We start from the raw sequence: 27954 nt of genomic DNA on the forward strand, positions 1-27954 counted from the left end.
CTTCTATGGCTTCTGTGGATAGCATTATTATAACCCATTATAAGACCATCTTGTTTATAACACAGTTCACTTATGTGGCTTCTGTGGACAGTATTATAACCCATTTAAAACCATCTCATTTATAACACAGTACACTTGTATGGCTTCTGTGGATAGTATTATTATAACCCATTATAAGACCATCTTGTTTATAACACAGTACACTTGTATGGCTTCTGTGTATAGTATTATTATAACCCATTATAAGACCATCTTGTTTATAACACAATACACTTATATGGCTTCTGTGGATAGCATTATTCTACCCCATTATAAGACCATTTCGTTTATAACACAGTACACTTGTATGGCTTCTGTGTATAGTATTATCATAACCCATTATAAGACCATCTCATTTATGACACAATACACTTGCATGGCTTCTGTGTATAATATTAAGACCATCTTGTTTATAACACTGTACACTTGTATGGCTTCTGTGGGTAGCATTATTCTACCTCATTATAATACCATTTTGTTTAAAACATATTACACTTGCATTGCTCCTGTGGATAGCATTATTTTACCTCATTATAAGATCAACTTCTTTATAGTACATTACACTTGCCTGGCCCATTGGGATAGCATTATTATTTTAAGTCTGTTTCATCTATTGTACAGTAAACCTCTGTGGCTCTTGTGGATAGTATTATGATACCCTACTATAAAATTATGATACCCTACTAACCCTACTATAAAATTATGATACCCTACTATAAAATGCCCAAGCTTTTAACACAGTACACTTGTATGGCTCCTGCAGATATTGTTACTATACCCCATTTAAAGACCTTTTTAGTTTATATACAGAAGTACACTTTGATTGTTCCTGTGGTTAGCATTATTATACCTTATTATAAGCCCGTTATATTTATAACATGGTACACTTCTATGTGGATTACATTATTTTTCTGTTTCCTCAGATGCTGAAGGATGAGCATCAGGCCTTGCAGTTGGCATTCACAGCACTGGAAGAAAAATACAGAAAAGCTCAAGAGGAAAACAGGGAACTTGTGGACCGATGGTTAGCACTGAAAGCCAAAGATGCAGACAGAATTAATGAAGAAAATGACTTGTTCTTGAGGTGAGATGTGCGCTTCAGTTACTTTTATAGGCTGGGGTTTGGGTACAAAAGCAGGGGTCCTCGAGGAATGTTTGCTACACCATAGTATACCAAGCAAGCTAACCATGCACATGACCCATCTGACATATTTCCTTGCATCTTTATGTGCATAATCTTAATCCATTCCAAAATCAACTCTGCTCAAGGCTTACAAGTACAATACCCTGGAACAAATATTGAATCATGTCTAATTAAGCACACAGGTGATTGGCAGTTATTGGGAGTACCTGTCCAGCCACAGAACCCTGCCATGGGCAGACAGCTGCATTGCAGTAGGCTGTTTATTTTAACCTATCCAGAAGCAAACAGCTGCAGTACAGGATGCTGATTAAGTGTTCACTGCACTGGGACTTGGAGAAAACACTATATCCTTATCATGTGCCAACACATATAACCTTTATGACACAATTATACAAGACAAGAGGTTGATTACTGATTTCTCGTTGTAATTGGAAAGTACATTGTGTGCCTTTCTCTTTCTGTACCCTGTATAACACACATCTGCAAGGCAGGAGGCTGATTATTCAGTATTCACTTTACAGTTACTAACACTTAGAGAAAACACTATATGCCTTTATAGTCCGACACTTTATGACATTTATATACATGTGTTTTTCTGTGAAACTTGTCTTTTGTTTCGTATTATGTAACTTGTTCTGAGATAAAATCTTAGAATATGTAAGAAATTATCCTTTAATGCATGAGATACCACATTCTGTGTAAACTTTCCTAAAACAGTATATGCATTTCTCCATTAAATATGTTCACTGATCACATTAACATTAGGATGTAAGACTGCTGCCTCCTGAATCCAGTCCTACTAAAAAGAAGATGCATCTGTTTAGTCTCAAGTATACAAAGGGCAATAATTCTTGCCCATTATCTTTCTTTGCTGCCACCTTGACGTAAGACTGCTGCCTCCTGAATCCAGTCCTGCTAAAAAGAAGATGCATCTGTTTAGTCTAAAGTATACAAAGGGCAATAATTCTTGCCCATTATCTTTCTTTGCTGCCACCTTGACGTAAGACTGCTGCCTCCTGAATCCAGTCCTGCTAAAAAGAAGATGCATCTGTTTAGTCTAAAGTATACAAAGGGCAATAACTCTTGCCCATTACATTTCCTTGCTGCCACCTTGTGTTGTTAATTATTAAACTTTATGTCATAGTTAGCATCGGATGAAAAATCTCCCGTGATTTGTACATGAATTTTAAATATCCATCCAGAAAATTGGATTTATATTGTGCATTATACATTCCTCTGTATGTTGTTTTGTACATATTGTTTTTTAAATTTTTTCCAATATTTTTGTGAATTTGTAACTTTCTTGAATTTTGTGAAACACTCTGCATTGTTAATTTATACACTTTTTGCTGTGTTTTGTTTTTATCATTTCAGTGAGACATGTCAGCAAAGTTTAATAAATGCAGTAAGTTCAGTGCCATGGAATATTTGCATGCACAAAATGTACTTCATCAGTACTATGCATTGTGTGCACCTTGTGGTCCGAGAGTGTATGGACCTTGTTTTTTGCAGAAGTCAACCAACAACAAAGAAAAGAGTGAGATGTTGATGCAGTTTTTATATTCTGGGACAGTTGTGCCCCTTTATCCCTCCCTGATTCTTACAGGTAATTATAACACACTGGGAGAGGGTATCACGGGAGGCGTATATCCCCTTGCATGTCTGAGCATGGCCTTCAGGCCTGTAAGTCAGGGTGCATGGGTTTTTTAATAAGTCCAGTGGAGCTGTTCTATATTGCTATATTGCCATCCACAATCATCCAGCCAGTTGAGCTGACTCTCCAACCCATCCTGCCATCTCTATCCATGGATCTTACTGAAATATCTGTCTCACAAGGCCTATGGCATAATTTCTAAACAATTACAAAGGTAGATCTGTCCATCCTACCATGCCTATGGTTACACACAAACACAGTTATGTGGATTTTAGTGATAAATCCATCTGTCTTTATGTGTGTAAGTCTTCACAGACATATTTTGACAGGGATTTTAGTGATAGATCTGTCTGTCCAGGCATGCCCACCACAAGGCTAGTACTGGCACCATACTCCCAGCAAACCAGCTGGTACAACACATTCATCTGACTTACCTTATGCTCACTGCTTATCTACAGTTACCGTGACTTCTATAGAGATGATGGCATTGTGTCATCTATGCCACCCAGGATGGTTTATCTTGAGATAGAGGCAGAACAGTTTCATGGCACACAGTGATTGTGAGCATACACCTGAACAACAGCCTTACTCAGATCCAGCCATGGAGTGAACTGAGTTAAGCTTTAAGGCTGCCATCAAAGAGATATATCATATGTTGTCATTTTCAGAATGCCTTACGCACTCTACCACCATGCATGAGGCTTTGTAGATATTGACGGTGAGGAAGATACTCCATCCTTCCAGATGCTTTCCCAGTCAGCAAAAATCGGGGAGATTAATGATTGACTGTTCGGAAGATTCTGTGATCCGGGTAAATGCTAAGGTTTTCTTTCTGACAGGGAAGTACCAGAGGCATTCCCATCATGCTGTATTGAATGCCCAGCTCTGGATAAGAATTTTGTGACTGCCTACATGTCCACCAGACTCTTTTATAAAGTAGACAAGAATGTGTTTCATGCCATATCAAAGCTGGTTTGAAATTTTTGTTGCCTCGTCTTAAGTGTTAGATTTGTCCTCATTGGCAATTTTCTGACTTGCAGAATAATCGGGCAATGACCATGCCTGTAAGGCAATGGCAGATTGCTCAGGTCAGTAACCAGGCAGCTCACCTATCCATGGCAAATGCTTTGACTGCATCTGGCATTATGGTTGATACCATTTGTGTCCCCATTACTTTTGGGGGCAGAATTGAACTGGCAGGATGAGGCTGATCAATAATACATGGATGGAGATATAACTCTCCATTAAAAAGGAATGAATATGCCATCAGTCTAGATCAGATGGAAGCATACTTTCATATCCCTATCCAAACAGCATTCTGAAAATTTCTTCATTTTGTCTACAATGACAGAGCCTATTAGTTTCAAGCTCTTTCATTAGGTCCAGACATCAGCCCCTGGGTCTTTTACAAAATGACATGTTTTCAGGGACTGGTGTCAAGTCAGTATCATTGTTCTTTTGAGTGCCTTGATCCCTCAACTGGCTGACTTTTTTCTTTTTCTCCATGAGAAGAAAAAGTTGGCCCCAATAACCATTAAGGGCTACTACTCCATGATATCTGACACAGGCAGGCATTGTGGCAGCCAGGATATTAGTCATGATAAAGATACTGACAATGTGCTAATTTTGATTTGAACCAAGTAAAATCCCTTGCTTTGCTTCCAAAATGGAATATGTTCTGGGTTTTAACATGGCTCAATTCAGATAATTTTGAGCCTTTAAACCAATCCTTGCAGAAGCTACTATCATACAAAAAATGTTTCCTGATGGCCTTAGCTTTGGCATGCCAGGTGAGTTAATTACATGCCTTTTCAGAACTATCTTTAAGATGGTTCAGTGGTCCTCTTGACATAACCAGACTTTGTGGCCAAAAATAGGTTGCTGTCAGTGGGCAATCAGAATGTCATCATATGCTCCCTCTCTTTGGTATACATATCACAAGCAGTCGCCACTACCTGATGCGCACAGAGGCAAGTCATGACACAAGCAAATACACTTTCTCCTGGTGAAGGCAGAGAAGCAAAAGGTCAGAGTGGTCTGATGAGTATTTCAGCTCATGAAATTAGAGTCCTGTCTGTTCAGATTTTTCAGTGTAACATTTCAATCCAAGACAAAATAGAAGCTGTTAGCTGGAATGCAGAATCAACCTTTTCAAATTTCTATCTCAGATATTTAGTTTCGCAAACTCTAAATCTGGTGGGTACTGTGGCAGTGGCCCAGATGACCACCAGACCCAGTTAAAGCCAACACAGCCTGTTAGCTTTGCTAGATTTGCCAGTGACATTTTGTTGGTAAGAAGAACTTAATAATCATGTTAACTGGATATATAGGGGTCATACAGATCATGAGAACATAGGCTTTATCACTTTAAAAATTAAGAGAACAGGTTATTATTCACATAGGGAATACAGTCATTTATTCCCATGAAGGATATTCAAGGTATAGGTTGGATTCCCAGCATTCCATTGTCCTGTTACCTATTTTTCTAGTGTTAATTTGATCAGATGATGTAGTTTTAAGTAACACTTTTTATGAATACTTACTTGATCTGATTGCTTAAAACCCTTCCAACCATCTGGCCTTGTAAGCGTCCTCAGTGGTATTTCACTTTACTTAAAAACTAGTGACATCTGATGACAGCACCAGGGGGAATGGGCAAGAATTATTGCCCTTTGTCTAATTGATGTGGACAGAAAAGACAAATAATTGTCTTTTTAGTAGAACTGGATTCTGGAGGTAGCAGGCTTACATGTCAAATTTAATTTGACCAGGGAATGTATTCTTAGAGAAACATAATTTACATAAAAATTTCATTTCACTGTATCTGTAGTAGATAACTCTTACGTATGGCTTAGATATGGAACTCCAGGTGTGTTTGGAAACTAGTCTTTCATGATATCACATATACATGTACATGTATTATTGGCATCTGTAGCTGTGGCAAGTGTCATTTTTTAAAGCCTGATATTTCTCAGCAATATAATATGGATCTATTCATGCATTTCTTTAATGCATCTTAGTCCAAAAATGTTTATACTCCTGCTATATCGATTTTTTTTGTGGCACTCATTTGCATAATTTTGTGAAAAAAAGGAAAATTTTGTGTGTATTTAAATTTGATTTTTTGCCTGTCAAAGTTTGCTTATTTGTGGGCATTTAATTTCATGGATTTATCTCTTCAGATATCCAAAAGAAAGAATATAAAAAGAATTCAGCTATGCCAACAACAAAAGGTAGTCACTTCAGTGGTTAAGTCTCTTGTTCAATGCAGTTTGCAAGCTCTGAACCTATCAAAGTGCGGATATTGAAAAAAATGGAATCACTCCTTTGTTTCAACCTGTCTCATGCATGGACCAACTTCAAACACTAGATTTTAAAATAAATAAGTACTAGAAAGTAAGATTTAAAATCACATTTACTGGTATGCTGAACAGGTAAGGGAGACCATCAGAATATAGGTGAAAATCATTGTCCTTTTTAGGAATTATTAAATCTGATCCAGAGCTCTCCAGTAGCACTATTTTAGGAAAAATAGAAAACTTTATTGGATATACCGATTACATACTCAACAGCCGGTAGGGATTAACATCTTGATCTTGATCTTGAGTACAGGCTTTTTTTAACTTAATTTCTTATTATTTTCCCTCCCATTTGAACTAGGATATTTAAGCTTCATAGTCATTATGCTGGATGAGGAAGTCACTGCCCTCAAAATGCCACCCCAGCTTCAGATTGTGTCACAAATTATGATGCAGTTGCTCTGCTACGCAACCACTACACAGCAGAATGAATTGCAATTTGTGTGTACTGCAGTGCCAAATTTAAAACATCGCCAATCTTTACCATGTCATGTCACGATCACACATTTTGATATCAGAATATCTTGCAGTGACTGCTGAAAAATCATTAAAAGATAAGAAGATGGATCTCAACATGAAATGAAGTGTTCTTAGTCTAATACATCAGCATGGCAGAATTATCTTTTGCTTTATAGAAATAAGTTTCTGTAAATTGAAATAAAAATTCATAAGAGTTTGCTAGTCATTTCTTTATTTACACCCGTCTTCAAATCATATTTTTATATGTACCCAACACCCAACTATGAGAAAATGGTTCATTTCGGAACCTGGATGCTACAGCTGTAAGTCGCAACAATACTAGACACATGACCTTACAAGTCGCTATACCAGCTGCACCGGTGACACCAGCGACAAAGGGATATATAAATAAACCTGACACTGACATGTAAAGTGATCAGCTGATCAAATGAATCAATCCGTAATAGTAATGAAACCAGTCTGGGACATGAGGTGACTAGGACACCAGAGCAGTTGGGAGGGTTCGTTTCTCGATCTAAACAGTCATTATCTTCCTTTATTTGGGGACCATATGACCTCATTAATTAAGTGGACTCATGATGAATGGATAATTGTGGCTTGTGCAAAAATGTGTCAAAGATTAGACCTAAATATCTGTAGCTTTCAGAAAGCTGTATTTGTTTAGTTCAACAATTTCGGATCTATTTACCTGACAAACAGTTGTGTGCCAGCAGATTTGATTGACATGATGTTGATTGAATGTTTTTGTCTGAAAATCAGTGATGTATGATCTTCAGAACTCCACTTTAATTGTTGTATATATGTAGAGTTTAATTAGTAATTGTGTTTTAAGGAAATTTTTTAGTATTTAAGGAAAATTTCTAGTATTTTACAATCATTGTTCATTGGGAATAATCATGCATGGATAAAGTGAGACAAATTGTGAATGAAGAATCTGTTTGAATAAGTATAGAATCTATTTTTTATATACTAATATCATTTATTATTCTCTGTTTTATTTTCAGTAATACTAGCATCTGAATAGTTTAGCTTTTTTCGTTTCTATATCTTTACTTCTCTCACAAAATATAAACATAAGGCAGTGAGTAGCAATTTCTTCTACTGGGTACCAATGAGATACATGTCATTGTAACAGTATAAAATCCTTCTAATTTTTTTTCAAAGGATTAAAATAAAATGAACATATGTTAAAGCTAATATTTTAATATGAGTAATATTCTTACTATTGCTATTGCATTACTAATATTTTTCTGGGAGGAAATTGCCAATTCCCAATGTAAATTCCATCTGTCATAAGTGTCAACCAGAATCTTCCAGGATAATGTCAAGGAGAATCACAAAATAACATGCTCTCTCTCTAACTCATGGTATCTCTACAGATTTACAACAAAAAACTTTGCACTTGCACCTACCTGGGACATGCCACAAAATTAGATAAAAATGTAAGAGAAACTTTCAAAAAAACATACACATTTCTTATGCACTGGTAATCACATAAGAAAGTCGTACATATGAAGTAAATAAAATCTTGGGCATATGTTGGTTTTTGAAACAATGTTCTGCTGACTAATATCTCTTGTGAATTTAATTGAAAAGTCTGACCTAAGTTAAATTGTAAATTGATTGGTGGATTTGTGGCAGTGCAAGAGGACTTCTGGGTAAATGAAAACTAAAGTGGTTCAGTAGTGGCACGTGATAATTGCAGTGTATGGGCAAGAGGACTTATGGGTAAATAAAAACTAAAGTAGTTCAGTAGTGGCACGTGATAATTGCAGTGTATGGGCAAGAGGACTTATGGGTAAATAAAAACTAAAGTTCAGTAGTGGCACGTGATAATTGCAGTGTATGGGCAAGAGGACTTATGGGTAAATAAAAACTAAAGTAGTTCAGTAGTGGCACGTGATAATTACAGTGTATGGGCAAGAGGACTTTTGGGTAAATAAAAACTAAAGTAGTTAGTAGTGGCACGTGATAATTGCAGTGTATGGGCAAGAGGACTTTTGGGTAAATAAAAACTAAAGTGGTTCAGTAGTGGCACGTGATAATTGCAGTGTATGGGCAAGCTGAGAGAATATACTGAATATTACTGTTTTATGAGTCACTAGTCTGTCCTGGACAAGTGATTTGTACAAAATATTTTACATTTAGACTTATCATGAATTGTCTGTTGTAAGTATTCAATCTTTTCAATGTGTTTTAAATAATAAAGATGCAAATAGCTTGACATTTGTTTCAGGCAAAAGCAAGAAAAATTAGAAAGAGATTTAAAAGATGCAGCTACAAAAACAATAGAAGTTCCAGTTGATAGGTAAGTAAATGCTACACTGATGCCAGATTATGTCTACAATATATGGCCATAAATGAGTTTCCAAACAATCATCTTGATCAGGGTCTATATTATTAGATCTAGTGAAGAGGCCTTACAAACTGCATAGATCCAGGCCTGCAAGCACATTATGTGGTGGCCGATCTTTGTTATATTTTGTGTGCAGTTTCATCCAACTTGAGTCTGTATTAAAGCTTTTTTCAGCATCATCCAGTGTTTTCCCGGGTTCTTCCTCCACCATTAATTCCGGCTGCCATGTATAGCCTATCTTGTGCTGAAGAATGGTGTTAACCACATTACAACAACAACAACATTAACTGGTGCATGATTCTATTAATTAATCCATGAGTGAAGTTCTGGTTAAAAGTAAATAATAATCATCTTTTCACATTACATTAGGATAAATTTCTTTGCTACCCCACCCACCTCAATCCACCCCTCCCAAAAAGATAGAAAAAACATTATATAGGAAAGCAACTCTTACAGGTTGACTCCACTAGGTGTCTCCCATTGTCTCTGGTTTAAACCAGATTTTTTTATACTTGTATGACACTTTAAAATATGCCTTCATTAAGGGGAAAGGTTTCATTTTCTTTCTCTGTCAAGTACATTACCTAACATTACATTACGAGAACAGGCATGAGGAGGAGTAAATGCTGAGCATCCTTCCTATGCCTTTGTCACCCAGTGATCTCTGCGGGATTCCACAATTGATTATAGTCCCAACATCAAAAGTTTCACAGGTGAATCCAGTGAAAGTGGCAAATTCATGTCTCGGTCAGGGGTTATGGTGACACGAATGGGGACTGGTCACTGTCTGTGCAGCTACCACCAAACCCAATAAAATTCAGTTCTCTCATTAACAAGGCCATACCATGCAAATGGAAATTAGAAAAGGCAGGCTTGGCATGACACTCAGCTGACTACACTATGTTCCTAATTGAGACATTACATTCAAGGCCTGGCTCATGGAGGTTGCTCATATTTTTTTAGCTGAAATCTGCATTGTGTACCTGATCCTATGAGAGTACAGAGTACACTGATTTAATAATTTTCTTTAACTAAGCAGCCAATATTTCTAGGGGTTATGTCTAGCATTCCAGCCTTCGTTGGTCTTTCACAGTTGATGTGAAGATCATCTTTTGTATCTTGGGTAACATTTGATGGTACATGAAGGGTCCTGCTTCTTTGCTTCTCTTGACAGATTGATGAAGGGAATGAATTGTTAGCTAGTGACAGCAAGCTATTCTTAGGAAGGAACCAGGTTGAGTCATTAGAATGCTTGAACTATCAGAACAGAACTGAATGTTGTTTGGATCTACAAATATCGTATGTAGCTCATTCACTCTACAAATTGAAATTAGGGTTGTCATAAACTGCCAGTCTTGTATAATAGCTGCTTCAGTGTGTGTGCATGGATATGTCAAAATTCGGCCTCATGTTGGAGATTACTTTGCTGTAGCCAAAATCATCTAATCAAAGGAAACTGTTCAGACATGGATGGATTGGTTGCGATCTTGACAGCATGGGTAGAGGGAATTAAGCCACTATGACTCGTCTAGGTATGCATAGCTGCCAACCCTCAGGATTTTGGCATGAATTTCACAACTTTTTTAGTGATTCTTGGATTCACGCCACATGCAAAAAAAATCACGAATTCCCCAATTCTCAATTATTTTAAATGTTTAGCAACATAACCAATTTCCCTTTAAGTGCTAGTCATGATATTGGCAGTTGCTGAAATGGTCCGGTACTGCCGTTCACGATATTAGTAGCACTATAGCCAATTGATAACGTTGGCCTGGTAGCAATCATTTTAGTGTATTTTAATCTATATGTATAAGAGTAGTTTTACAAATACTTATGAGAGAAATTGGGATCTAACCAGAATTTTGCTCTGCGTATGTATCACCAACACTGGTTTAAATTACCGTTTGGCATCATATCTTGAAAATGTCTTCACCACCAAGGGAAAAGAAATGTATTGCACAAAAAGTGATGTTTAGTTTGGAATATACCAAAATTGGCCATGCATTCAGCCATCAAACACCGATATACATCATGCTTTTTGCACACAGTGTGCCACATTTTTTAGCATTGGGCATGGTGGCAGAGATGATGTGAGGAAGCACATTGGTTGCAAAAAGCACATGGAGGTTGGGAAAATTAAAAGCTCGCAGCAGATTTCAGCTCTGGAATATTTTAAGCCATCAACAGATGACCTCCAAGCTACCAATGCAGAAGCATTGTTTCTGAGTTTTCTTGTTGAACACATTGAGCAGACAAAGGAGCCATAGGATGCTTTGTCACCTAAACAATGTCTTGTTCGATGCTTTCTCTGATGCATGAGTTATGCTATCACTGCATTTGGTAGAAATACTCCAAGTTAATATGTGTTCTATACCTGGATGGATAAAATGTTGAGAAGGGTGTAAGGTTTGATTTAGGGAAGGCCCAAAGGCTTAGCTGTATGACTTAAGGAAGGCCCAAGGGCTTAGCTGAATGAGTTTGGGAAGGCCCAAGGGCTTAGCTGTACGACTTAGGGAAGGCCCAAGGGCTTAGCTATATGACTTAAGGAAGGCCCAAGGGCTTAGCTGTATGAATTAGGGAAGACCCAAGGGCTATGCTGTATGACCATAAATGTTCTGGATTAGATGGTCTTTTTTTCATACTATCGACACCACTCACTACAGGCAGAACAATTGGAATTTCTTGTGTAAAAACATCCCCCTTCATTGGATCACATGGGAGCTCCTTCATGAAGGTATGAAGACAAGAGTGTAGTTACTTTGGATATTGAAATCTGTAGACCCTCTGACACAGATTGGATCACCCATCGTTTTGTGAGAATGGTCGGTCCATATGTAACTGGAAGGGAGTTGTCTGGTGCCTCAGATGGATCGTCTGAGGGCATGGGTGAAAGTGTATTACTAACGATTGACAGAAAGCTTTTTGTCTCCTCCCTCCATGCCTACCTGCAAAAATAGGGGCATATGACTGCCTATAATTCACTAATCAAGCAGAAAGGAAAGAAAAAAGAAAGAAAACCTACCATTGTTGATAATTACCACAGCAAAATCTCTGGCAACAGTTGCAAATTGAGCTGAAAGTCAAAAGATGACACTTGAACCTCTTGCTTTCCCTATTCGATGTGGAGATCTGAAAGGAAGGAAGTGTTAAAAAAATAATTAATAGCTTTTTTGGCTAGACAAAGGAAAAATCATCAGATGCTCAAAGTCAAGTTAAGGAATACAATATTTTTGAATAACTTTGATATAGTGTTAAAGACTTGTATTTGCACTTAATCAACATCTCGACCAGATTCTTGTGGAGAAAATATCACTGGACATGACTGTTTACCATTGGGGTGAGAAAGTTGCATGCAAATGACACACCATAAAGAAGCTCATGCATTACAGTGATTGGGAATGCTCTAAGAGAGGCATAATAATGTTTGTAATCTTGAACAATTGTGGCAAAGTTTTATTTGATGACAGTTTGCCATCATCATCTACATTTTCCAAGGCGTTGACCTGGTGTATAGATTTGATTGATGATGAAGGATGGCATTCAGAAAGAGACAGAATCCCATAGATTTTCTTGATTACTGCCATGAACTTAATTCTGTCTATACCATTGTCAGATGTTTCATCACCATAATCAATGGGAAATGATGAATATCATCAATTTGCATCATCAATTTGCCCATTCGATATGGTGTCAGTACTGATTGCATTATAGAATGCTGGTTTGGCTTGGTCAGACAGCTTCATAAATAACAACTGTTTGCTTTGAATTTAATAGAAATTGCCTTTTGGTAAGCTGATATGTCAGTTATAGATATCATAGTCATGATTACTATAAACATACATTGGTCATTGATATAGCTGGACCATTTGGTCAGCAGTAAGAATGGTTGTACCTAAGACATATGCTTTACAGTCTGGCTGGCTGGTGCATTATGGTTGGTACAGATCATCCATCTGTACTGTTGTGGTTGTTATGGCCAGCCTGCTTTGCAGTATATTGGGATGGACAGCTTGCCAATTGGTGATAAAAGTCTTCTGACCACTGTAATCATACATAGCTCATTTGTGTGACTGCACCAATTGGTCCTCAGTCAGAAGTCTTCCAAAGAAAATATACAGTTTGCAGTCTGCCTGACTGGTGTGATATGGTGCAGTGTGCATGACTGGTGTACAGACCATTTGAGTCTTGCATTATTTTCCATCGTCATACAGGTGTAGAGGGCATCTCAACATCACCTATGAGACTAATCAATGATTCTGCTGTATTCACGATTGCAGTATGTTGTGGCACTGTTGTGCGTTTTCATGGGCCCTGAGTGATCATCTCAACAACAGCCCAGAATGAAACCTGAACCCTAAACTCAATGATTCCACTGTATTCACAGATACAATATGTTCTGGATCTGTTTCATTATTTATTGAGTTAATGTATGCCATGTTATCAAAATCACTTACAAGTGTAATAATTGATAAGTACAGTATCACAGTTTCTCTAGTGATATTGAATGTTACTGATTGAAATCACATGTGACAATATCACAATTTCTCTAGTGAAATTGAATGTTACAGATTGGAATCACATGTGACAGTATCACAATTTCTCTAGTGAAATTGAATGTTACAGATTGAAATCACATGTGACAATATCACAATTTCTCTAGTGAAATTGAATGTTACAGATTGAAATCACATGTGACAATATCACAATTTCTCTGGTGAAATTGAATGTTACAGATTGAAATCACATGTGACAGTATCACAATTTCTCTAGTGAAATTGAATGTTACAGATTGAAATCACATGTGACAATATCACAATTTCTCTAGTGAAATTGAATGTTACTGATTGAAATCACATGTGACAATAATGAATGGTAGTATTGTAATTGCCAAAACATAATAAATTCACAGGAATTTACAAGAATGTTGTATGCACCATATAAAACAACATTTTGACTTACTGTACAGCTGAAAATGAAATGTGGATGATTAAATTAAAGTTATAAAATTGATAGAATTTAACTGAATTGTCTGGAAGACATCTTAGCATATGGCAGCAAAATTAAAAACTGGTTTGGAGCATCTTAGCATGTAGAAAGTGGAATTAACCTGTAAGAGTTGTTTCCCTTTCTCATTAAAATATGTAGAGGCTGGATTCAGAGGTATCAAAAAAGTTATCGTAATGTACTGTGACAAATAATGTATTTTACGGCAATGTACCTGGGTAGAAAGGGGAGTTAACCCATAAGAGTTGCTTCCCTTTGTGTGTGTATATGTGTGTGTGTGTGTAGAGAGAGAGAGAGAGAGAGAGAAAGGGAAGCAACTATATATATATATAATAATAATAATAAGGACTTTGTATAGCACCTAATCTTTAGAAGCTCTAAGCACTTTACAACATTAGACAACACCTATAACATAAAAAAATACATATAATGATACTGTTACAAAAAACAAACACCATGAAATTAAAAAACGTAAAAATAAATATGTTGAAAATATTTAAGGTAGGAAACATTATCAGATCTTTAAGTTTGTTCTTGCAGTCAAAATAGATCACTGTGTCTTTGTGTCTAAGTTCAGTTTATCATCAATGCCAAATACATGCTGGAGACGGTGAAGATGCATTAAAGCCACAAGAATTTAACAATTGATGATTACAAAGGCAGTCTTCGTTGAAACATTTTAGGAATTCAACTGTTTTGAATTCATCATCAGAATTTTGATTGTGCATGACATCTTGTAAGATGTACAACTCTGTGATGTGACAACTCTCCAAATAACAAACTTGCTGAAGCAACATCTTGCTGAATGACAAACTTAGCAATGCTTCACTTCACCAAACAAACCAGCTTGCTGACTAAACATGTGAGTTATGTTCAAGACTCTCCATTTAGCACTATCAAAAACTGAAATTTCAGCCTTGGTAAAGGCATTCAGAATGAAAACGAAACAACAAGTGAAATCAGTGAACCTGAAATAAAGAAAGCATTTGAGACTAGAAACAAAACCTGACAGCTGCAGTGTAAACATGAATGCAGATTGATTATAAATGAAATGCAGATAAAGACCAAATGAAAGCAAACAAAATGCAGATTTGGTAGAAATATCTATTTCAGAATCTGTACATATTCATTCAGTGGTTGCAACCTGTATTTGACATTGTACAATATGCAATCATTATTTTGATTTATTGCTGGGGTTGCTTCAGTTCCTGTTGTAAGCATATAATGGTGCAGCTGATATTGTTCTTGAGTTCTTTCTGTCATTCATTGTGTAGTTGGCTTCTTCTATCATTCATTGCACAGTGAGTTGCTTCTGTAATTCATTGCACAGTGGGATTCTATCATTCATTGCATGGTGGGTTCTTTCTGTCATTCATTTCATAGTGAGCTCTTTAGATAAATGAGTACAGTAATTTTTTGTTCCATAGTTTCGTAAATTTCCCAGTTTATAAAGCTTGATGTTGCCAACATTGACTTTGTACCAGTGTCATATAATCTTCCAGCAGTTTGTTGTGCCATTACTGCAGCACTGTCAGGACTGTGCAGACTGATTACTTCATGTGTACCATAACAAATGGTAATTGCTTTCCGGTACATGGTCTGCGTTTCCTATAGGTTCTAGCTTTATTAAGATGATGTACAATGCCTTTATCGGCCAGCTCCATTTTGCTTCCTTACTGGAGAAAACCCCAGTCAAAATCTCAATGCTATCTATTTTGTTGAAGTATGATGGTCAGCTAAACAATTGCAAGTAAAAGAAATGTTATGAGCTTTGTAGTATTTTACTTTAGCTAATGTTTATTTAATGTATATAATGTGTAGGGCAAATACAGTAAATACACTAACATCCAGACTTTATTTCTAATTGACTTCTTTTGACATTTTGATGACAAAAACATCAATATTATATATACTAATGTTTTACAGGCATTTTGTTTGTTCCTTTCTCCACCTCTACACATACACACATTATCCAACTTTTGATAATTGTCACTATAATGTGGTCAGCAGTTACAGACCTCAAATACCACATTATGGCAGAGCTCTCTGGTACATACCAAAATAGGATTTGTGACCAAACGCACAAAAGGAAACATTTATAAAAGGAAACATGTTAATCTGAAGAGCCATCAAATATGTTAGTGATGTATTTTATAAAGCAAACTGTGAAAAAAAATGTTTAGGTTTCAAGATAATATCAAGCTAAATAAAGAATATTGGCAATATAAAACCTTTTGAAATGTAAATGTAAATTTGTTTCGAGTATTTTTACTCCTTTGAGAATCAGTTTCACAAGGCTTTGTCAAAATATGATTGCTTATGCATTTAACTTTACATTAAACACACCTTAACTTGCCATTAAACACAACTTGCCATTAAACAGACCTTAACTTGCCATTAAACACTCATTAAACACACCTTAACTTGCCATTAAACACACATTAAACACACCTTTACTTGCCATTAAACAGACCTTAACTTGCCCTTAAACAAACCTTAACTTGCCATTAAACACACCTTAACTTACCATTAAACAGACCATTTTGAAATGTCTCCACTGTCTATTATTTTGTAACATTTTTATTCATATTGAGCAGAAATTAGCAGTGTGAAGGGACTTTCAGAATGCAGTGTAATTGCTTCAGTAGTTGAGTTTATTCCATGTCCTTTTTTTTTTGTTTCAGCTTACCATTTCTCATTTCACCTGTGTGTTTAATAGCATCACTTCCCAGCGTAGCACAGTGTAAATTTGTAAGTATTTTATCTGAAAGAACAAAACAAACATATTATAATCATATAAGAGACAACAATGATTCCAAAGGTTGCCAATAACAAATCAGTGTTTATGGTGAGTCCTTGAAGTTGCTTAATGGTTTTTAGGATTTTGGCATTCTAATGCTCCTGTCCTATTCTGTTTGAGGGTTGGGGTGAGGCATGTAATGTTGCCCATATTCATGTGTATTACAGCTATTAGTCAGAAACAAATTTTGTTTCCAGTCAATAAATTTTGTATTAAAATTAAATTTAGAATTAGGCTTTAAAGAACCTTCACCAAGGTAGAGTTCAGATTTACACTTTTCCTCAGACATTTGACTGATTTATGGTTCCTGATTGACTAAATTATGAGGACATATTTCTAATTCATTGTTTCCTTGGAATGTCAGCAGTGATAGGAGTATCAAAAACTACCTGTAGTCTTGACATGAAGGCATTAATTTTGGGTAAAAAAATGGAGGGATGTTTAATCTGTATAGATTCATTGATCCATTCATCTGCATTCATAATACCTTCCTATCATCACTGGATTCCAAGCAGATATGATATAACTCTACATCCATGAAAATGTTAGTGTTTGGCTATAGATGTTTTTTTCTTCTAAAAAACATTATTCAACAGTTTTTATTTATCCCCACCATAAATGTGGCATGGGCATTTAGCATTTGACTTGTCCATCCATCCATCCACCCACACACCCATCCATCCATCCATTCATCATTATTATGTGCAAGAACTAACGAATCATTCTGTGGACTATGTAGTAATGTGGCAGATACTATCACAATGCAGTTGGCAGGCACAGATTGCTTAGATACATTTCACCTGATTTGTACTCGAAATATACCTTGTGCTTTTTGTAATTAAATTTCAATACTGTATTTGACAATTGTTGTTTGTGCAACGAGTCATACAACATTTGACGAATTTCCCAGAAACTGGCATTATTGACATGAGGTTATCATGAGTTTTCTGTAGTCATGTGTATTACGCTTTGTTATTGAGTTATGTCCCTTTTTGTGTTAAATGTGTATACTTTAGATTATAACTCTTGTGTTTGCAACTAGTACCACGCCTTCTGTTGAATTACTCTGAAACTTGGCAGACATTATTGGCCAAATGTGATTGTGTTTTTTTAAATACATTTTTTATAGTTCAGCCCCTTTTTTTGTTATCCACTATGATTTTATTTTGCTTGTTGATACATATAATGCATACATAAACAGGGCTCAAAATTAGCACTTGTCTGCTAGTCCAAGTAAATTTCATGTTGGACTGGTATTTTTTCTAGTCTTTTTTCTAGTTTTTTAGGAAGAGCTAGTGAAGATTCAGTAGGGCTAGTAATTTTCTCAATCTGCTGGTTCTTTTGGCTAAAAAGAAATTTATATTAAATTCTAGGTCTGATGCCTACACTGTACACATCTATTCATCTGTATATATACACACACACACACACACACACACACACACACACACACAGAGAAGATGTTTTGCTCTAGCTGTTGTTATCAGTCATTTGAATGGTGGGGGCTGGTGGGCATATCTGTCAAGTGGACACACTTCTAGCGTGCATTTTGTTTGATATCTTGGTGAAGGTCTATGTCAACACAATTATTCATATTGCTTAACATACGCAAATATAGATTACTGATTAGAATTTCTTTGTTCTTAAAATTAATTTTGTAAATGTTGTTGGTTTTGATGGTATATAAAACATGTACTGTGTGGCAATACAGTGAGGGCATATACATTCTGCTTATACCACTACTTTGGTTAATTTCAGGATGCCCATGAAGGTGAAGTCAATGCAGTTCAGTGGAGTCCCTCGGGAACTATATTTGCAACAGGGGGAGCTGACAGAAAATTAAAACTTTGGGATTACTCTGGTAGTAAGTACCTTATCTTTTGAGATTTTCTTTAAATTTAAGGTATTATTATCTTGTGACATGCCATCAGTCAACTTTAACCTTGTATATGGATTATGTCATTGAAATCGCTTTAAGTGCCTGTGATATGATGATTATCAGACATAATCAGCAAAATTTTACAAAATGGTCACATAGCTGTACCAATTCTTGTTCATATGCCTTGTCAATAAATTCTTATAAACCAATATGACTGCTTTTATATTATAATTTTTAAAATTATTTTCCATGCATTTGTAAGTGCTTGTACTTCCTGATTTCCCCAATATGAATTGAAAGAAGACAATTAAAGAGTTTACAGTTCATGGGTCACATAACATACTTTCAGTCTATCCTCTATTGTTTACTGCATTTATGTAAAGCATATCATTTGTCCCAAAACAAAATATGCACAGACTTTGCTTTATTCATCTATTTTGTTTTTACCATACCTCATTCATCTAGATCACATTTTAGCCACAGGTCCATTGATATTTGATTTACCAGTATTTTATTTGATGTATGTGACGATCAGTACAGCTTTTTCATTGATATATAATAAATCCTACATATTTCTGACTTGATTGTTCTTTAAATATTTATAAAATATGGTAAAGTGAGCTCATAACTATCATATATTCACAGTACTGTCTTATTCACTAAGGAATGCCATAAGACATGTTAAAAATCAAAATAAACATGGACTACTCGTAGATCATCAATGATCTGTTATTAGTTTTGTATTTCAGCTTAAAGCACAATGTAACATCGACATATTACCAGTAATCATTGTTAAAAAAACTGTAGTTTCCGAATCTCTCTTTGATTATAATTGTTAGATTGGTCTTTGGTTTCTGACAACAAATCAAACGAATTGACTGTTGAGACCCTGATGTCAGCTATGGGTAATAGGCAGTACCTCCCTTGTTCTCTATCATTAAGCCATACCCAGTTTTACCTTCTCAAGTGGATTGAGAACCACAAGACATAAAGCCCCCTCTTTAACTTTCTTTACAATTCTCATTTTCTTATGGTAGCCTCATTTCCCTATAAGTGGCCTCTGTAATTTAATCTCATCTGTTGAATCTTGCCCTCACACAACTGGATGACACTGCATAGTCATGTAGTCCTCATACAACTGGATGACACTGCATAATCATGTGGTCCTCATACAACTGGATGACACTGCATAATCATGTGGTCCTCGTACAACTGGATGACACTGCATAATCATGTGGTCCTCGTACAACTGGATGACACTGCATAGTCATGTGATCCTCATACAACTGGATGACAACTGCATAGTCATGTGGTCCTCATACAACTGGATGACATTGCATAGTCATGTGGTCCTCGTACAACTGGATGACACTGCATAGTCACGTGGTCCTCATACAACTGGATGACACTGCATAGTCATGTGGTCCTCATACAACTGGATGATGCTGCATAGTCATGTGGTCCTCATATAACTGGATGACACTGCATAGTCATGTGGTCCTCATACAACTGGATGACACACTTCATAGTCATGTGCATTGAATATGATACTTAACATATATTCCGAGGTGTCTGGGCCCCAAGTAGCTGAGTGGTCTAAATCGCTCACCATTACGGATCACTGCCATCTCACAGCTGTCTGCGTGGGTTTGAGTCTTGGGTTCGGCAAATGTGGATATGTGAGAAAGCTTGCTAGTAGCTTCTTGTGGGTCGGTGGTTCTTTCCAGGTTTTTCCCAGGTTCTTCCTCCACCATTTATACTGGCCGCCATGTATAGCCTATCTAGTGCTGAAAAATGGAGTTAGAGCCAACAACAACAACAACAAAAATCAGAGGTGTCAGTTGATAATGGAATATAGTAATTACAATTGTCAAGAAACTGAACAGTACAAACAATAATCCCCCTGATGTCATTCATGAAAATGGAAGATACTAGAAAGCAAGGTGAAGACAAGCTGTTGATCTAGTTTCATTTCATACTCCACATTGACATATGTATGAGTGAGCATGAAACATGTACAAAATTAATGAATGCAACTTTTACTCCACATCAACTTGTAGGCCACAAAATATGGTAATTATATACATAATATTTATATATTCCATCACTTTGACTTGATGCCATAGTGGAGATGGCTGAGCACCATCTACTTATTTGCATGACATTTTTATCTTGACATATTGACCTGATGCCATAGTGTAGATAGCTCTGTATACATAATTGCAAAGTATTTTATCTTCATAACACCAAAGTGGACATAGCTGCAGCTACTTATTTGCATAACATTTTTATCTTTTGACCTAATGCCATAGTGGACATAGCTGAGTTCCATCTGCTTATTAGTATAGCTTTATTATCTTCTGACACAGATTCCATGGCTCAACACCCCATTTCTGGACCACGACCCAGGAGCTGTAACCCTAAATAAATTATATATATTTCAGTCAACATCTTCAATGTCCAAAGTCGTTTACACCAACAAGATTTAGTCACCGCTTCATGGGTCGACGAGTTTATTACTGCATGTTTTGTGTGCTTTATTCCTCGTAACTGTTAGGATTACACCCTGATTGAGCTTCATCATTATTTAATTAAGCTCTGTTGAGAGTTTTATATCATTTACTCAATACACATAGTGTATGGCTTGGCATTTTATTTTATTTGTTTTACCCCTTCACATGGTGTTAGTGTTTTGCTTTTTTTTTTACAAGATAAGGGTAAGTAATTTTGTTATATTTTCCTGTTATATCATATTCATAGTTTTGGTTTTTTTACTTGCCCTTTATCAATTTTATCGTCTCGTATGAATCATTGAACTCACCATGCCCATGTCCTCAGGTTTGCTAAATTTATGCTTGGTAAGTAGGTCGCATACTACCTTTTATTTTTATATATTGTGTTCAGTTATTGAACTTGGGTTCTTTTCTATTTAGCTTCAGATAGCTTCCTTAAACTTGTTTCCCATATTATTAGCAATTGTGACCTGTTTTTTATGCTAATTTTACAGTCCCTGGCTTGTGTTAGCCTGGTTGATTTTTATTTAGTTTTCTGCTCAGAGCTTAGTACTCCTTCCTTTTCAGTGATTAACCTCATGAAAACACCCAGACAAGGTGACTTTTCATGCAATGTTTTCTTTTTTATTAGAGTTGACTTAGTGCACACATTACCTTTTGTATCCTGTTGGTTAATACAAGTTGTTTGTCCTGCACCTTCAGGTTGTGGTGATTATTATTCTTTCCAGTTTGGAGAAACTTTCTGGACAAACTCAATACCCGATCTCTTGTTACTTCCTTATTTGGTTGCGATCATGGTTTAGCAATGGCCAATACTATTCTAGACAGTGTAGGAGTGGTTTGTTTGTCTGTTGCAACTCTTGTTAGCTGCTTCCATCTTCTGTAAAATTGTACTTGCAGCTGCCTCACTTGGCACTCAGCATTAAGATGTTAGTGTTTGGACTGAAAATGATGAATGATGCAAAATCTACATGTAGTACTTTTAGGAATAAACGGGTTTTAATGAGACTATGCACACTATGAACTGTGTAAATACTATATTATATGTCTGTATTCAGTCTCCCGATAAATGCTAAGCAGCCTATGAAATAGGAAGTCTTTATTTACCTTTATTTTATTTAATGTGAGAGAAATATAATATGAACACATAAAATAATAACAAATTTATAGTTTATAACTTTTTACTTACATGTTAATTGAAACAAGAGCTTGGACACTGCTGTGTGACATATTGCAGTCCTGCCAAATTGTTCTCTATTTCTTGGGGCACCAAAAAGGTTATACTTTTTTTGAATGCATATAATTCTTGGGACACAAAAAATAAAAATTATTTTTTTCTTGTTCCATGACTTGTCATCATTATGGTAAGGGAAATAACTCCATATAGAACACACATATAAGTACATGTCTATTTAGAGTATTTGAGAAATCTTATATTATTATTAAACAAAACTCTAGATTATATACAGTGCTTTCCATGAGAATGTACAGAAAATATCTTAATTTTTTTATCCATAAAGTTTTGAAATGTTATAATTGTACTTGTATATCATTAAGTTAACAGTATGGCGCATAGAGAAATGGGGTTCACAATCCAACTGTTATTTGCACAGGCTGTCAGAATACTGAGACTTTGTATCCAAACTGTTGACAGAACAAGGCTGCTAAAGCACTTGGACTCGCTATCCAAACTGTTGACAAAACAAGGCTGCTCAAGGACTGAGACCCACCATCCAGACTGTTGACAGAACTAGGCTGCAAAAGTACTGTGATTCACTATCCAAACTGTTGACAGAACAAGGCTGCTAAAGCACTTGGACTCACTATCCAAACTGCTGACAGAACTAGGCTGCAAAAGTACTGTGACTCACTATCCAAAATGTTGACAGAACAAGGCTGCTAAAGCACTTAAACTCAGTATCCAAAAAGGCTGCTAAGGTGGTGCTCTACAGTTTCGTATTTTGTATAGGATCAGGATTTTAAAGAAAAAGAATTTCCCTGGCTTTCCTCACTGGTTATACTGGCTATTTAGAAAAGACCTTGTATATCTTTGGTATGATTCAAAGAACCTTTAATTCCCTTTATTTTGGTGTACGATTGATGGGTGTAATATGGGTTATAGAGTATACAGCTTGGCCTTACTCCAGACGTGCACCTTTCAAAATAGTGCTAGCTCCACTTGGTCATTTTCACTTCCTGAACTTCAGAGGTAAATTGTATAAAAAAAGAGCCGATAACTTTTTTTTTTACATTTTATATATTTGGTAATTCATTCAGTGCACTTTCAGAAGCTGGTATTGTCTAGTCTGGCAAAATTCATTTTCCCTGTTTCAATAGCTGCATTGGATAGTGTACTTTAGCCTAATTCAGGCTGATTTTCTAGCACAAGGGAGCAGTCATTTTAGTTAGCAGTGTGTTTAAATCATGTACAATTTTGAAAAGTACAATATCCAAAGAAATATCATCCACATTACATTAATGTAGCATAGAGGTATGCCAACATTCTCTCCACTGTGCATGTTTTAAATGCAAACAACTTCACCTTACATATGTCACTCTCTCAAAAGTACATAATAATTGGTGAGTGCCCCCTAAAGCACTTGGACTCACTATCCAAACTGTTGACAAAACAAGGCTGCTCAAGGACTGAGACCCACCATCCAGACTGTTGACAGAACTAGGCTGCAAAAGTACTGTGATTCACTATCCAAACTGTTGACAGAACAAGGCTGAAAAAGCACTGAGACTCAATATCCAAACTGTTGACAAAACAAGGCTGCCAAACAACTGAGACTCACTTTCCAACTATTATTAGAGTAAAGCTGCCAAAATATTGAGACTCACTATTCAGACTTTTAAAACCCACACCATGCATTATCATGAGAAGCATACATCCTTTTTTAAAACTTGCATAAAAATATCTATTTCTAAGCACGTGTGTCTCATGATTCTAGCATGCCTTGTCAGAGGGAAGCAACTGCTAAAATCTGCCTGGAACATGTTTCTCAGAACTTACCACCATGCATGCAAGGTGTATCATTGTCACTTAGTGGGTTAAATAAATCTCAGACTGGCTCATCCATAAGTTTTGTTGTGCACTACCATACTGGTAGAGAATGGAGAGTTGCCACCCTGAACAAACTGAGCTAACTCTTCTAGCTTATACAAACTCAGGACCGAGACACTGTTTATGACATCAACAGCATATGTTAAGCTTTAACCTCATATTTTAGAAACAAGTTGACAATTACTTCAAACATTTTGACTATATAATTCTTGAAACTTAATAATCCACATTCCTTGTTGTTGTTGTTCTAGGGTTTAACACCATTCTTCAGCACAAGATAGGCTATACTTGGCAGCCAGTATAACTGGTGGAGGAAGAACCCTGGAAAACCCAGGGAAGAACCACCAACCCACGAGAAGCTACTGGCAGGCTTTCCCACGTACCCATGCTAGCCGAGCCTTGGGCTCGAACCCATGCAGACAGAGGTTGGATGACAGTGATCTGGAACGGTGAGAGCATTAGACCACTTGGCCACTCGGGGTCCCCCACATTCCTTGTTAAGTAGAATGAATGGTTATTTAGTAAACTTGGTCAAAATAATGGAGTTTTCTTGTATTTGCAAATACATTTGTATTTTTGGTGTGAGAACAAATTTGCCACCAATAGTCTCTTTGTCTGCAGTTACTGATATATGATATCTCTAAGTGGTTCTAATTTTTTTCAGATTACAGCAACTGTAAAGGAATTTTGTTAGGCAGTAATCTAGGAATCACATCAATAGACTTTGATGCAGAGGTGGGTGAATTAATAAAAATGTAATTTTTGCATGTGTGTATTTTAAAGAAAAGCTGCTATTTGTTTGGTTCTTCCATGTGTGAATGGGTAAATATACAAAAACATAATTGTCTCGGTCAGCATTTTGAAGATATTGGGAAATTTATTTCAGTCTGAGTCTACTGTAATGTCGAATTGATGAAATTGTCCACAAAAGAAGGATTCTTTTCCCCTCTAAATGGTTGATGAATACAAAATGAAGTATTTCTGGTTGCTATGTGGATATGTGTTATACATCCTATGCTAAATGAATTTTGACACATAGCAACAGGATTCAAAAAGTTTAGGTAATCTGGGATTATTACATTGGGTCCTTGTTAATATAAGATACTGTTAAGTTCATTTTTTTTGTGGGGGTATCGGATTTTATGGTTGTACAAAATAAGTACATTTTTGTTTATTACCTAAATTCATGTTACGATATCAGTCCATCTGTTACAGTTTAATTTCCGCACAAGAACATGTACAGTTACCAGATGTTGTGGATGAATGGCTTGTTACTGATTTTGGGTTCAAAAGGTCAAAGGTTATGGTCATTGTTGAAAAATAAAAACTGGTTTTTGCAGGATGACCGTTGTTCTAAATTAGTTCCATGACCAGATTGTGGATAGCATTTATTTAGGATAATTGAATTGTATATTTTATGTTTAAAGGTTATTGGTCAAGGTTAGGGTAAGTCAAATTAGAACGGTTGCTGCACAGTTAATTTTGGTAGTCTGGTCCAGGTCATTTAGTTCAGTAATCCTGAGTGTCAGCCATATTCTTCTGGTGCCTGCATAAGGATTATTAAACATGGGGCAGGCATGACACAATTTAGTAAAATCTTTTTGAGGTACATAAGTGAAATTTGCCATTTATGTTTTTAGGTATATGTAGATCACTTGATTAGATTTTCATGCCATCATAGTAATTCTTAGCATTATTTCTACATTTTAAATTTTTTGTTTCACTTCCTTTTGTTTTTTCAAATTACTATAATTTTCATTATAGGAGGTAGGGGGTGGGATATTTTTCTTTAAAAAACAAATCCCTTTTGACAAAAATATATTTAGCATAATTTTGGGGTCCATAATGTGTTGAGGGTATACGAAGAACTTACACAGTAAACCTGTTTCTTGAAAAAACACTGTTTTGGGAGACCACCTGCTATTTATTATTAGATTATTAATATAATTTTCCACCACTGCTAAAATTTGCTTTTGTCAAAAGAACTTAAATGAAATACATTTGAGTTTTTAAATGTCATCAATTTCAGTAAAAATGACATTATTACTGTTTTACAGAACAGGATGTGCCAGCATTGGAAGGAAGGACAAAAATATATCTATAGTTTGGTGTTAACATGCTGTTGGTACAATGTACAAGTCACATGGGTCATGTAGGCATTCTGTACTATTTCAATAATGGTTTTCATTTTCTAGAATTTATACTTACATATAAATTGCAATTATTCACATTTTGATCCTAATATATTCGTACACAGTTTTGTGTCAGCCACCATGGTAAAAAGTCCACATTACTCAACAAATTTTGTCTGAAAGTTTTTACATAACATGTGAGCTGCACAGCATTCAACAGTCAAAATTGAATAGACTTTGGATAAACTATATTATTATTAAATTTTTAAACAACAGTTAATATTTAATTTAATTTGAGTGAATGTTCCTACATGACCACATTGACTTTTATTACAAACATAGGGAATGTTTGTTTAATTTTTAGCTATCACAAAATCATAGGTAAGGTTGTCATCATGCAAACTCTAATAGTTGTAAGTAAAATATTGGCTAGTTTTCTTTTGTTTTTTTCATCAGGAAAGTATGCTGCTAGCTGCCTCAAATGATTTTGCTAGCCGAGTCTGGTCTCTCACAGATCAAAGATTACGGGTAAGTGATTGGGTAGAAGAATAAAAAAGAGAAACAATTGATATGCAAAAATTCGTAGTTGATGAAAATAAGCAAAATTAATTGAGAAAATAAGTAGAGTGTACTGTTGTTATGACGAGAACACTCTTTTGATTGATGAAACGCGAATAGTGGCAAAAAATTGAATGAATCTGTGAGGCCTAAAAATTAGTTTGATATCAGGGCATGAGTAGAAGTAGAAACTAATGAATGATGGGATTTTTCGCTAGGCCTTCATTGCAAGGCATTGTTTGTGCAGCTTTGAAAATTCCTTGAATTCAAGAGCTGCCATAAAACTCCTTGAGTTTTAAAATGGTTTTGTTGTGTACTTGAAAAGTCCTTGAGTTTGTTAAAAAACTGATTTTGATTTAAATTACTGAATTTTTTTTTGAAGGATAGCACAATGTACAACTGAACATAGTATACCACTTTTTAAATTCATAGCTTGTGTTATTTACATATTTTCCAAATAATGAACAAATTAATACATAAAATCATATAAAATTGGGTGGTTCATTATGACAATGACATACTAGGTAGTTCCCAGAATGAGTAGTGTCCCTTAGCTGTAGTGTAGTGTCCCTTAGCTGTGGTGGTGTGTTAATTTGTGATGTTTTTTTCTCAGATTTTATACCTATTTTTCATGGGTGTGAGGTTAAACTGCATATATTTATATTTATGGTATATGCTAATTAACCAGTTGTTTGCAGTATAGCTATAAATTGTATACAACAAACATTTATAATCTAGTCTTGCTTTGAATTTTTCATCTCTTTCAACATCTGTGGTTTGAAAGCCTCCCTACCCCAAATACTTATGAGAATAGATGTTCCTGAGAAAATGGTTGAACTACACATTAGCTCCTATCTGAGGAATATAGTCTTGCATAAACTGGTGCCAAATGAACAAAATCAGCATTTTTGACAGAATGTCTGCCAAGAAAGATGTCTGATCTATTGATGACCTTGCCATTTGTTGGGA

General features: G+C 35.8%; 1 protein-coding gene across 1 annotated transcript in view; it reads left to right on the forward strand.

The window, feature by feature from the left end:
- LOC149769950 (autophagy-related protein 16-1-like) overlaps positions 1–27954 on the forward strand; it is an 85180-nt gene that overhangs the window by 14746 nt on the left and 42480 nt on the right. Inside the window, exons 6-11 of the mRNA XM_089949627.1 lie at positions 963–1123; positions 8913–8984; positions 16721–16787; positions 18595–18700; positions 24960–25030; positions 26884–26955. Coding sequence (XP_089805753.1) covers positions 963–1123; positions 8913–8984; positions 16721–16787; positions 18595–18700; positions 24960–25030; positions 26884–26955 — 549 coding nt within the window. The remainder of the gene's footprint in view (positions 1–962; positions 1124–8912; positions 8985–16720; positions 16788–18594; positions 18701–24959; positions 25031–26883; positions 26956–27954) is intronic.

The sequence above is a fragment of the Sinohyriopsis cumingii genome, unplaced genomic scaffold (assembly GCF_028554795.1).
Source record: "Sinohyriopsis cumingii isolate HCF-2022 unplaced genomic scaffold, ASM2855479v2 utg002964l, whole genome shotgun sequence".
Lineage (NCBI taxonomy): Eukaryota > Metazoa > Mollusca > Bivalvia > Unionida > Unionidae > Sinohyriopsis > Sinohyriopsis cumingii.